The sequence below is a fragment of the Eumetopias jubatus genome, unplaced genomic scaffold (assembly GCF_037043125.1).
Source record: "Eumetopias jubatus isolate StellerSeaLion01/CBP00866 unplaced genomic scaffold, mEumJub1_p1.0 scaffold_4, whole genome shotgun sequence".
NCBI lineage: Eukaryota > Metazoa > Chordata > Mammalia > Carnivora > Otariidae > Eumetopias > Eumetopias jubatus.
This window is the reverse complement of record NW_028274810.1, coordinates 99,012,704-99,025,369: the sequence shown is the minus strand read 5'-3', so window position 1 is coordinate 99,025,369 and position 12,666 is coordinate 99,012,704. Positions and strand designations below refer to the sequence as shown.

The following is a 12,666-nucleotide window of genomic DNA, read 5'->3' as shown; positions in this document are numbered from 1 at the left end:
AAAAACATTCAGAGAACAAAGAATGGTTTTGGGAAATAAAAAGTGGGATAGAAATGAAAAGCTCAATCAATTATTTGGAAGATAAGATGGAAGAAATCTTCCAGAAAATAGAGCCGGAAAGAAATGAAAAACAGTAAAGATGAGAACATGAACAGATTTGTACCGTATGTCAAAGACTGAAGAAGAGGAATTCCAGACAGAGATAAAGGAAATAGAGGAGAGGAAATTATAAAGAAAAGAATGCAAAGAAATGTCCCCAAACAGAACATGAGTTTGTTGACTGAAAGTGTCCCCAGTGCCCAGAACAACAGATGAAAATGGAAGTTTACACATCATATCTCAAAAGGCTCAAGAGAAAAATGATTTTTTCTACAAACTGAGGAGAGAGAAAACAGAACAATCCGCATACAAAATATCAGGAAAAGAATTACTTTAGAGTTCCCCAAACAACACCAGAAACTAGAAGCCAGCCTCCAAGATGGCCTTTAAAGATTCCCGCTTTGGGGTCCTCACACCCTTGTATGCAGTCTCCTCTCAAATGGAGTAAGGCTTGTGGGTGGGATATGGCTGAAGTGGTGTGTTACTTTGGGACTTGGCCATATAAGACCCTGCAACTTCCATCTGTCTCTCTGGGATCCGTTGCTCTGGGAAGCCAGCCGCCATGTTGTGAGGACACTCAGCGTCCCTATGGAGAGGTCCGCATGGGGAAGAACTGAGGCCTCCTAGCAACCACTGGTGTGATTTGCTGGTTGCGTGAGGGAACCACCTGGGAAGCGAATCCTCTAGCTCCAGTTAAGGTCAGGTGATTGCAGCCCTGGCCTACAGCTTTACTGCAACCTACGAATGACTCTAGGCTGGATCAACTAGCTAAGCCACTTCCCAAATCCTGACCCACAGAAAAGACATCACTCTGCTATGTTTGGGCGAATCTTCAACACAGCAATAGACAATCTAAAAAAATGGAAAAGAGCAAATGCCAAAATGCTAAAGGAAGACGATTTCCAACATAGAATTCTATACCCATCCAAATTCTATACCCACCAATTAAGCACGAAGATGGAACAAAGATGGGTGTCAGAGTTGTAAAACTTTGCATCCCCTGTCCCCTTCCTCAGAAAGTTACTATAGAATATGGTTCACCCAGACAAGGGAGTAAACCAAGAAACGAAGGTATGGAAGTCCAAGAAACAAGACTTCTGATGGGGAGTTCCACTGGGGGTAGTCAGAATGCTCAGGACAGAACACTCGTAGAGTCTAGAGATTTAAAAAAACTTTTTCCGTAGTTTTTGTTTCTTAAATGAGAGTGTTATATACTTTCTGGTATAAATCATAATGGAGAAATGTATATTATGTAGATTAATATTTCCTATTAGTGAAATCTCCAATTCAGTGTGATCGTGAGTTAACTATGAGTTATAATGTGCTGGATACTAGGATCTCATAACCAAAAAATTGATTAGCATTCTGTCCAGATCCTCATGACATATATTGAGTCCAGAGATCTTAAAAAGAAAAAAAAAAAAAAAAAGCTTTCAAGATTTGGTAAAAAGTTCGAGGCTAAACTGGTGTGATGAATTTATTACAAATTAAGCAAATGCGAAACACCTCCAGGGACAAGCAGCAGCTGGACGGGGGATAGTCTCGACTCCCGGCTGAGAGCGGTGTTTACAGAGATGTGACGGCGTCAACACTGAACATGGCCCTGACCGAGGTGATCATTTCGTTGTTGAGAGTGCAGTTGGGTCAGGGAAGGAAAGAACTAAATCCTCAGCTTCCCTAGTGGCAAGTCAACAGATTATGACTGAAACCGACAAGCTAAAACGCGGTAATACAAGAGGATAGAGACGTGCAGGTCAATACCAGAACCACCAGCTGGGAGAGGTACACGTGGCTGGCTCTGCGGGAAGCCAAGTGGCTGAGGAGGGCCGCCATTTTCCTTCTAATGATCCACCTGCAACTACTGGAATCCTTAAACCGGGGCAGCGCTAGTTGTGATAAGTAACTTCCAAACTCTAGGCAGGGGGGCGCCTGGCTGTCCCAGTAGGTAGAGCACGCGACTCTTGATCTTGGGGTCGTGAGTTGGAGCCCCGTGTTGGGCATAAAGCTTACTTAAAATAACAACACAAAACCCAGAAAGGTCTAGACAGGATCAATTTTATCCTCGATGCCACAGGCGGGGCCTGTTCATGACCCTCTCCGGGATTTCTGGGGCCTCGGGGCTCGGGTCACGCCTGCTCCGAATGCCCCGCTTCTGCTTCAGGCCATCAGTCCGTGTCTCCATCCTGTCTGTCTAGATGTGGGGTCCAGCGCTAGTCCTTTTAACATGCTAAACTTAACTTTACTAAAAGTTGGGGAAGTGGAAGGATTTACACAGAGACAGCCTCAACGTCCAGGTCAGGCATCCTTGTTTCCCCAACGACCCCACTCTTTCAACAACTTGGGGCCTCCTCTTCCCTTCCTGTGCCCCGACGGGCAGTCCTGATTCCCACTAAGCTGCACAAGCACTGCATGACCAACGCTGCTTAACGGAGCGTGTCACAGGTGAGGACCAGCGCTCCCAGAGACTTGACAGACAAGGCAAGCAAGCCAGGAGCTGTGAGCGGCTCAACGCCACAGTCAATGGGGACGCAGTTGAGATTCAGACTCAGGCCCAGAGCCCCTGCCAGCAGCATTCCTGGGGTCACCCTGGGGATGGACCTTCCTGGAGCTTGGTAAGATGAGCTGGAGGAGAAGAGTGGACGTCTGGTGATGTCCCTGTTGGGGCCCAAGGATGCTTGGGCTGAGCTGCAGAGGAGGCACGCAGGGCAGGTCGAGTGGAGTGGCTCTCCGAAGGCCGGCTGTCTGGTGTCCTCCACCGTGTGCTTACTAGGTGTGTGGCCTTGGGCATGTCATCTACCTTCCTCACGAGCAGCTATAAGGTTTAAGGAAGGAGACCTGGGTTGGGTAAGGGCCTCATAAGTAGCCACCACGTCTTCCTTTAACGGACACTCTGCCGTGTGGCCCACACATCATGACCCCACCTTGTCTCCCTAGGAGTGGGGAGACCTGGGGAAACAATGTTCACCCCCAAGCCTGGGTGTAAGATTCTTCTAGAGTTGGGGGGTGGTGGAATGAAGTTAACTTGCAATTACACGCCAGAAGGTGCTCCAAGTCCAGTGAGGGGCTGGGGGTGGGGTGTGTGGAGCCCAGAGCGGGCAAGTGACCTCCCTGATGCCACTCAAGAAGTGGGCTGGGCAGCTGGAGGCTTGTTCCCCACCCCCATGATGACTGCAGTTCCAGGCGCCCTGGAAACTATCAGGTCCAAGGTAGCTGCGCAGGGCAGGTGCAGGTCGGGGCTGTTCTAGCACCCCACCTCCCTACCGGGGCCACTCCCTTGTCCCCTTCCTGCCAAGTCTTCCAGATCAGCCCATCCTCTGGCAGTGCTTCTGTCCATGGTGGAGAAAGGGGTTGGTGAGGTCAGCTTTTCTAGAGAACAGGGCCCTTTCCTGCAGACCCTGAGGCAGGAGTGGGCTGGAGGCCCCCTTCCCCAACCTGCACCCCGTTATGGTGGCTCTTCTCCTCCCAGGAGGGCCTCAGTCCTGGTTGTTGGGAAGGGTGAGGTGCCTGGGGCAGAGGATGGAGGTTCAGGACCTTGGAGAGGGGACAGTCCTGTGCCCAGGGAGTCCTGGTACAGCCACCCACACACACCTGCTTTCCCAACCTCTCAACACTTGGGGGGTACTTCTGAGAATTTACCAGAGCACGCTCCTGGGTTGGCAGGCAGGATTTGAACCTAAGTCTGAATCCTGAGCCAAGTCAGGGCACCTGATGTGCTTAAAACAGGCCCAAGTAACTGGACCCCAACCACGCACCAGCCAGCCACCTCTGGAGTCCCATCCAGCATCGCCCTGAACCCCCAGGATGGGACCTGACAACCCTGTGAGTGACCTGAATTCTTCTGAGACAACAAAGCCCCTGAGTGACCCCACACCATGATCTTCTCAACCCCACAGCCCTTGCCCCAGGGGTCTGTCACCTCCACCCTCTGTGGGGCTTGGTGAAGCAATGACTACGGCAGTGTCTTGGTACGGATTTGGGTCCGGTCTGGTAACTGTTGTGTCCCCTGGTGCCAGAGGTCAAGGGGCCAGTCCCAGGTGACACAGAAGGGCCAGGTCTGCCTATTCACTGACACGTGGCGGATACCTGGAGGCCAGACGCTGAGGTCAGCTCCAAGCCCAATACACAGGAACGCCCAACACTGGCTGATGTGGCACCTGCCTGGGCCCATTCAAGGTCTGGGGACACACGATTCGGAATTTGTTATAAATACACGTGTTTGGTGAGTGAGGGCGACAGGAGGTGGAGAAGGTGCTGTACACAGCTGGTAGAGGCTTGGAGGCTGGACGCCACATCGACAGAGAGACAGTCCGCCCAGCAGGGCAGCCCGGGCAGCATTCTGGGGCCTGTAACACTTGCTTGGTGGGCACACCGGCGGGGCGGGGGGTGGGGGGGTCTCGTCCAGGGCTTGTCGCGCCCAGGCGCCCTGGAGGCTCCCTGGCCTGAGGTCCTGGGCGGCGTGGGCAGGGGCGCCTGGGCTCAGCTCACATCATTCAGGGCCTGGTGGGGACAGAAGGCCTCGTCAGGAGGATGCTGGGTCACATGGGGGCTCGGGAGGCCCCGAGTTCCCTTGGTTGTGGCCCCGGCCGGCAGGCGGCTCACCTTGCGCGCAAACTCGGGCAGGACAAAGGCGGCCTGGTGCACATCTGAGTTGTAGTACTTCAGCTGCATCTGCTCCACCTGCTTCTGTGTCAGAGGCTGCACGGGCTTCCGGAAGTCGGTGCTCTGGGGACAGGGGAGGCGGGCATCAGAGGAGGCGGGCATCAGGGGAGGCGGGCATCAGGGAAGTGCTTTCAGTGCCCGCCTGCCCCCCCTTCCGGCCCCCAGGAGGGCACGCAGCTCACGGGATTTTTGCTGCACAGCATGAAGCCTATCTGGCCGCTGGGGTAGGTGGGGATGGTGCAGTACGCATAGGCCACCACGGGGAAGAGCGACTTGCAGAACTGCCGCATCTGCTTGATGAGGTCCAGGTGCAGCCACTGACACTCGCCTGTGCGGGGAGAAGAGGGGTATCAGCCCCAGCAGGCAGGCCGGCCAGCCGCCCCCACGCCTACTCCCATGCTGGAAGCCTGCCCCGCCTGCCCACCCCTTGCAGTCCCCCACGCTGGCCTGCTCACCCTGGCAGCAGAGGACGCCATTGTCCTTGAGGGCCGTCTTCATGAGCTGGTAATAGGACTCCTTGAAGAGACTCTCTGCAGGGCCTGCAGCGGCGGCACAAGGGACAGTGAACACTCTGGCTGAGGCCTCCCAACCCGGCTCTGCGGGGGAGCAAGCACCGCTGCTGCCCCACTACAGATCCACACAGCTGCCAAGGGGGCCAGGCCAGGATTTGAACCCCGCTCTGTGGATCCAGAAACCAACCACAAAGACGGTGCTTTTGAGGAGCACAGGGATCCACTGTCCCAGTATCTGAGGGGGCTCCATGTTTCCATCCCATTCCTTGGTGGGGGTTCCTCACTGCCACTGTGTCAGGGGACTCTGCACCCTGGGCCTTGGGTTGAGACTAGGTCCCACCCCTCGCCCCGATGCTGGCCTGTTAAAAGCAGAGAGGAGACTGAAGAGGAAGCTGGGGCCTCCGTGGGCCAAGGCCAGAGCCCTGCTCTCCTCCAGGTCCCCAGTCAACTCGTACTTTGGGCAGCAGCATCCTCTCCCTCCTCTGCTGAGCCAGGTCTGGGGTGGGGAGGGGAGCGACCAAGAAGGGCAAGGTGCAGCCTCACTCTGGACCCCTCTGTCCTCCGTTCTGCAAATCAGCTGTGGGCCCAGCGGGAAGGCTGGCCTCTGGACGGTGGCTGCCCGGGGACCCTAGGCCCACGCCTCGCTTACCCATGGGGTCTGAGGAGTCAGTGATGATAACATCGAAGGCATCCTGGTTCTGTTTCATGAACTCAAAACCATCGCCCACGTGTAGGGTCAGTTTGGAGCTGGAGTAGCCCACGGCCATGCCCGGCAGGAACTTCTTAGAGACCTGGATGACGTCCTGGGGAGGGAGGAGGGACCCGGCTGGGCCGTAGGGGTTGAGGGCCCTCCAGCCCTCCAGCCCTCCCTCTAATACTCTGGTCACTTGGGCAAGCCATTCGTTTTGTGGAAACCCGGTTCTCTGCTGCCTCGCCTTCCATCATGGAGGGCTGGCTCCTGCCTGCTCCTCAGCCCACACCTCATCATCCCCGGACCAAACCGTCCCATCCGAGTGACTTTCTTGCTGGGTCAGAGGAAGGGGAGTCCAGCCTCCACCAAGAGGACTTCCCCTGCCTCCACATGGCCAGCTGCTTCTCATCCAGGCCTCAGCTGAAACCCATCTCCTTGAGGCAAGCACTGGCCAGCCTTCACCCAAGCTCTGAGCCTGCTTTTTCCTTTCATGCCCTGCGCCTGCCGTGCCTTCATCAGGGCTTCTCCTCACTAGAATATCAACTTTAAGGGGGGGCAGGGACTGGACCTGTCCGTTCACCACTCTTCCACCAGCAACTGGATCATTGGCTGCCACGTAAAAGATGCTCATTAAAAACGTGCCGAGCATCAAGTGTAGACACACAAGTAGTTGCAATGCTCCTGGGTCTTGCCTGGGACTTGACTTAAAAACCAGCTTAGTCTTACTAAGAACCAGCATCTTGGCACATCCACTATGTGCCAGGCCCTTTGCTACCCAGTTTTCCTACCGAATCCACCCAACACGTTTTTGAGATGCACAAAGAGGCCAAGCAACGGTGAGTGACTCGCCCAAGGGTATATACAGCCAATTCAGGGCGGAACTGGGATTCGAACCCAGAGCCCGGCGCTGCACTCACCTCATCGATCTCACACTGGACCACAGACTCCACGGAGGAATGCTTCAACACCTCCCGCAGGACACCTCCATCCCCACCCCCGATGATCAGCACCTAGGAGGGGCAGGATCATTCAGAAGCACAGCCCCGAGCCTGAGCACTGGCCCCTGGCCCCGTCAAAGAGGCTCCAGCAGGACTCAGGGGGCCCGGGCCCGCATGGGGCAGATGCACTCACACACCACCATCCCAACAGGGTAGGTTTCTCAACTCCTCAGATGCACAGACAGACCTCATTACTTCATTTGCTACTCTCAGAAATGCTTTCCCGCCTCAGGAACCTGTCACGAGGTGTCCCCTTTTCCTGGAAACTCCTCCCGGCTGCTCCTTCTTATGAAGCAGGCCTCAGCCAGAACTGTTTGCTCCTCAGAGGCTGTGGCAGCCCCCACCCCTTGGGCCACTCGCCCCACTTACTTCCCTGGTTCTTGCTAGCACTTTCTGACAACCATTTAGGAAGCACCTGGGCTGAGCATGGGCACAGCTGGAGCCTCCTGCACTGTTCTGCGGGGCACTGAGCAGTGGGCTTCCTATCTCTGGGCTCGGGGCTGAACCCTGGCTGGAGCGGTGATACCTTGCGTGGGTTTGGGTGGCTGCAGAGGGGCAGGTTGGCTATCATCTCCTGGTAGGAGAACTCGTCCCTCTCCGTGCACTGGATGACGCCGTCCAACACCAGCACGTTGCCGTAGCTCTTACTGAAGGCAGGAGTGACAGTCAGGGACCTGGGTCCCCTGGAGTGGGGGCAGTGCGCTCCCACTCGCCCCGGGTGAGAAGAATCTCCCCCAGCCTGCCAAGGGGTCCAGGGGTGAGTGCTGGGGGTGACACGTGGCGAGGATGGGCAGGCAGGCCCGCCGGGTGGGGGGGTGGGGGTGGACTCAGGGTCCCGGCTCTGACGTGTCCGGGGCTGACACGTGGAGCTCGGCGCGTGGGGCCGGCGCAGACTCCGGCTCCCTCCCCGCCCAAGAAGACCGCCCGAAACGCCGGCCCCCTGCCCAGGGAGACGGGATGTAGGGTGCGGAGGGGGTCTCGGGAGGGGAGGGGCCTAGTTCCCCAGAACTTCTGACAGTTTTGCAGGGGTGGGGCGGGGGCAGAGACGGCCCGGCGCGGGGGAGGGCGTCCGGAGGTAAAGGGCGCAAGACAGGGGTCCGGCAGGAAGAGGGGCGGCCGGGGCCGAGACCGGGGCAGGAGGAGCCCCGGCTGCCTCTGGGGAGGCGGGCAGCGGGCGGTCTGGGCTGAGGGCCGCCTCACGCTCGGGGGCGCGGGCCCGGGCCGAAGGTGGTACCTGCGGAAGACAAGGATATCCTGGTACCGCGAGCGCTGATGGTGTAGCAGCTGCTCCACCTGCAGCGACAGGGCCTGGCCGGGCCACAGGCTGCACGTCTCGCGGAACCAGCCCTCGTGGATGTCAGCGGGGCCGAAGGCGGCGGGGCCGTCGGGGCCGGGCTCCATGGCGGGCGGGCGGGCGGGCGGCGCGGGGCGCGGGCCCGGGACTGCAGGCCGCGCGGAGCCGCAGCACAACGGGACCAGCTCCGCCCGCCGCCGAGCCGCAACCTAACGCGGCCGGCGGGGCGGGGCCCACTGGTGGGGGCGGGACCCAACCCCACCAATGGAGACGCGAGCGCGGGCGCGCGGCGACCCCCGAGGCCCCGCCCCCGCCGGCAGTCAGAGCGCGCTTATTGGCCGCCGGTCCAGAGCGCGGTGCCCAGTGGCTGCGGCGGACCGTCTGTCGGCGGCAGCAGGGTAGTGCGGCTCGCTCCGAGGGGCCACGTGGGGGCCGGGGCCGGGCTGCCGGGCCCGGGTTCCGGCTCGGGGCGGGCCGGGTCGGCGGAGGGGATCCGGCTCCGTCCCTGTGCCCCGCGTTGGCCGGGCGGAACAGCCCCCGGGGCCCTGCCCCGTTTCTGGGGGCCGGGAGGCGCCGAGGGCCGCAGAGAGGTAGCGAGGGGGCTGCTCGGCGCGGACTTTCCGAGCGCTGGGACAAGCGGGCCACCAGCTGGAGCCTTCGGGCTGCAGAACCCGGAGCAGGGGGCTACACTGTCGAGCGCAGAGTTACGTTGTTGCGCCGGGACGGTGGGGTAGAATGTTATCTCTCGCCGCGTCCCCAAATGTGGCTCCTGGTTGGACTTGAACGGAGCGTGTGGCTCGTCGGGGGCTCACTGAGGGTTTTTATTTACTTGAAAAGGACCAGCACAGCTCCCTGACTTTAGGGAGATCTTGCCATTTTCTTTCGATTCTCCGATCCGTGAGCCGTGCGGCTGCTAGATAAGGAGTTCTTTTCTAAGCGAGTTTCTAAATTTACCAGCAGTGCCCCGGAAGAGGCCAACACATGCATATTCAGCACCAAATAAGACTGGCACGCGGTTTTTTTTTTTTTTTTTTTAAACAAACGGCTTTGCTCTTTGAAGGGTGGGCGGGGACGTGCTGTTTTTAGAAAAATGTCAAGGAAATTCTCTGAATCACATTAAGCATGCTAATTACCAAATATTAAATGCTAATTGCTCTACACGCATAGTTCTTCGCATGCCAGGGAAGGGAGATGAAACTGGTATAAGCTACTGGGGACATGACAGGGATGTTTTTTGACTGACGTTCTGCAGCCTCCACTTGGAGGTGGGAAGCATATTCTCTGTAACCTCAGATGAATAACAGACTAGTGTTTATCAGTGCAAGCCTCAAGGCTTACAGCAACAATGTGTCTTGGTTGATTTTAAGCTCCTTTTCGAGGGAAGGTGAGCCAAGACAATAGAAGAATTGCTCGGAGATGTCTCATAGGGAGCTGCTGCGAGACCCGAGGTCATTCAGGTAAGATACAGGCCACCCCTCTGTCCAGCTACTGCAGGCTTGCCTGGGTTCAGCCCTGTACTTCCTCCACCAAGACATTTACACCTCTGAGCTGTGATTGCCTGTTCACTTGTGTCCGCTGAACCAGACTGTAAGCTCCATGAGACTAGGGATGGTGTCCGTAGCCGGCTGAGTTGACACTGGAGGCTCGGGCGCTGGTCCAGGCACCTCATAGTCAGCTGTCTTGGCCGCCTTCCAGGGATTGCACAGCCGAGACCAGACAGGGGCCCTGGCATTCCAGGGGCACTGCAAGGTGGGGGTGGGGGCAGTGGAAGATCAAGTCCATCCATCCCATTCCTCCCACAAGCTGAACAAGGCTGCTCCAGCACGTATATCCTCAGCGGAGAAGGACCATAAATGACACCCCTTGCCCTCCCGTAGAGGAGGTGAAACCACAGTTTTGGCCTCAATACCAACAGTGAATGGGATTTCTGGGATGGGGTGTATAAGCAGTAGCTCAGACCTTCCCAGTCCAAAGAAAACAAAGGCCCTGATTAAAGTGCAGGCAGAAAAGTCCCTAGATGTCCAGGGCCATGATCCCATAAATGTCACTCAGCTTCGGATCACAAGGAGCAAAGGCGGTGGGTCAGCCAGAAGTAGCTAGCTAGCACAACACTGCCCGGTTACATTCACAACGGATGCGGAGCATCAGGGTGCAGAAAACCAAGGTACAGGATGAAACGTTTCCTTGAATTCAGACCCACGCGCATTTAAGATTCAGTGGGAAAGCATTACTGTCTAGTGGGTCAACTATCCCACCCTGTTAAGGTGTCGATGATTTATCCACCGGGAGAGGGGAGAGGCGGGCGAGGGCCTGCTGTCCAAGGCAGAGGCTGCGGTGTGTGTCTGTCACTGAGAGACATTCAGCAGTTCGCACCTGAGTCTTGTTGCAGGCACTGTGTTCAGCCGGGCAGATGGTGCCGGCCGTGAGAGAATGAATTTGGCCACGGCGTGGGATTACTTGGTTGAAAATGTTTCTGGCAAGCTGACTAAGGTACCACCAACGGCACTGTGCCTCCCGGAGCAAAGAGCCCTTCTCCTCATCAATTCCCTCTCCACCCCCAAGCCCGCCGGCCCTGCCACACCCGCTCGCGGGGCACAGCAGCCGTCCTCCATGGCCATTCGGACTGACACACGGCCCTTGGGACACTCACCCATCCTCCCAGGGCCCTGGGGATCCAAGTGCTCCCCCCATGGCCTTAAACTCCAGTGAACGGAACTACAGCTGTTCCCCAAACATCCCCAAGGCTCTCATCTCCATCCCGTGGCTCGTAGTCCTGGACTTCTGGTTTTGGGGACCAGTAAAATTTCAAAAACACATTTGGGGACTGACATCCGTTTGCCAACTCTTTCTTTTGCAAGGAAGGACGTTTACAAAGACCTCAACTAGTACTGTCTACGGTCCCCATCTTTTTATAAAACAAACACAAAACATTGCCACAAAGACAAAACTAATAAGGGTCATTTCCAAGTAAAGGACCAAGGAATCATCTTATTTCTCTAAGAAACTTAATATACTGTTTTTGTTCCCATGGTGAGCCCGCCTGGCCCACTGCGCAAGGCCTGGGGCGCACTGCCCTGCTTATCCAGTGGTTCTCAGACTTCAGCCGACAGGGGAATCATCTGGAGAGCTTGCTGCGCCCAGCTTCCCAGGCCACTGGCCCTCCCTCCTGATTGGCAGGTATGGGGTGGAGCCCGGGGTTCTGCTCCCTGCAGGTCTCTGGCAGAAGTCCACACTTTGGAGCAGCACTAATTACAAGGTTCTCTGGATTTTCTCCCCTACTCTTCAAGGTCCACACCAAATGTACCCTTCATGAAGCCTCCTCAGGCCATCCTCAGTAGAAAATCATTTCTCGCTCTTAAAAATTCCCATCTGTCCACCTTTTTTTTTTTTTTTTTTTTTTTTTAAGCAGAGACTCCACCATGTTGGGCCAGACTACTTATTGTGCCTCTGTGTCTGCTCTTTCCCAGCTCTGTACCAGAACCTTGGACTTTTGGGGGCCTGTGGACACTGAAATGGCTTTCCCAGTAGCCTCTGCTGTGGCATGTGACTATGTGCTGGCCGGTGGGAAGTGGACACAGGCCGTTATCTTTTTCAAGGGAGACTGGGTGTGCATCTCTTCCCTCCCTTCCAGCTGAATGGAATGCAGATGTGATGGACGGAGCCGGGCCGGTTGCCCAGCCCGTGAGGTGGAAGCCCTGGGTTCCAGTCGAGGGTGGGAGACCCACAAGTAAGGGCCAGACTGAGAACTGCCAGTTGCTGCACTAAGCTCCGGACTAACTGGGACTGAAGAGAGAGAGGAAAAAACCTCTGTTTTGCTAAGTCACCGAGAGTCTGGCTTTTCTGTCAGTTGCAACCATTCTAGTCCCAACTAGTCCAAACTTCAGCCCATCTGGGGCCTGGGCTGTTCTCTGCTGTTCTGCCTGACTAACTGCTCTCCGGCAGCGATGTCTGGGCTCATGGCCCCTCAGGGTACTGCACACAGCCAGCCCTCCCAATAATCTGTGAGAAAAAAAACTAAGAAAATAGGCTCCTTAAGTATCTGTGAAAACAAAAATAATGGTATTTTGTGCTTTCTGGATTTAATAGCCCATCCCAGGACTAAAATCATATGGAATTCTGAAGAAATTCATTGCTACATTATTAATACAAAAATGGAAATCTAAACGTTCAAAAATGGTGAGCTAGAAGGAATTTTGGAATGAGAAAAAATAAAAACTTTGTAAGTGTGAAAAACTGTAGAAACATAAACCCAAGTTTGGAAATGAACAGACATGTGGTACAAAGCCTTGATACCAAGGTGTGAAAGTTTCTCTCCGTGTGGAAGGATTACAGATGTAATTTTTCTCGTTTCCTCATTCTATCAGTGAACGTGCTATTACTTTCCCAATTGGGGAAAACGATGTTAAAAAGAAA

General features: G+C 55.9%; 1 protein-coding gene and 1 long non-coding RNA gene across 2 annotated transcripts; one reads left to right on the top strand and one right to left on the bottom strand.

The window, feature by feature from the left end:
* Nucleotides 1-4,295: 4,295 nt before the first annotated feature.
* SRM (spermidine synthase) lies at nt 4,296-8,365 on the bottom strand. Its single transcript, XM_028108595.2, has 8 exons — nt 8,194-8,365; nt 7,486-7,606; nt 6,879-6,971; nt 5,920-6,073; nt 5,214-5,297; nt 4,941-5,086; nt 4,699-4,821; nt 4,296-4,596 (listed from the first exon to the last, which is right to left on the bottom strand). Exons 1-8 carry the CDS (start codon nt 8,358-8,360, stop codon nt 4,576-4,578), a joined length of 909 nt encoding a protein of 302 aa, XP_027964396.1. The 5' UTR covers nt 8,361-8,365; the 3' UTR covers nt 4,296-4,575.
* Nucleotides 8,366-8,937: 572 nt separating this feature from the next.
* Nucleotides 8,938-12,486, top strand: LOC148164565 (uncharacterized). The gene is made up of 2 exons (XR_015768020.1): nt 8,938-9,710; nt 10,643-12,486. It is a non-coding gene; the product is annotated as an uncharacterized LOC148164565 (long non-coding RNA).
* Nucleotides 12,487-12,666: the final 180 nt, after the last annotated feature.

Coding starts and splice junctions, on each gene's coding strand:
- SRM (XM_028108595.2), bottom strand. CDS start 8,360: ATGGAGCCCGGCCCCGACGGCCCCGCCGCCTTCGGCCCCGCTGACATC. Junction 5,298..5,919: donor TGACTCCTCAGACCCCATGG/GTAAGCGAGGCG, acceptor CCGCCGCTGCAG/GCCCTGCAGAGAGTCTCTTC. Junction 4,822..4,940: donor TGCTGTGCAGCAAAAATCCC/GTGAGCTGCGTG, acceptor CCCTGTCCCCAG/AGCACCGACTTCCGGAAGCC.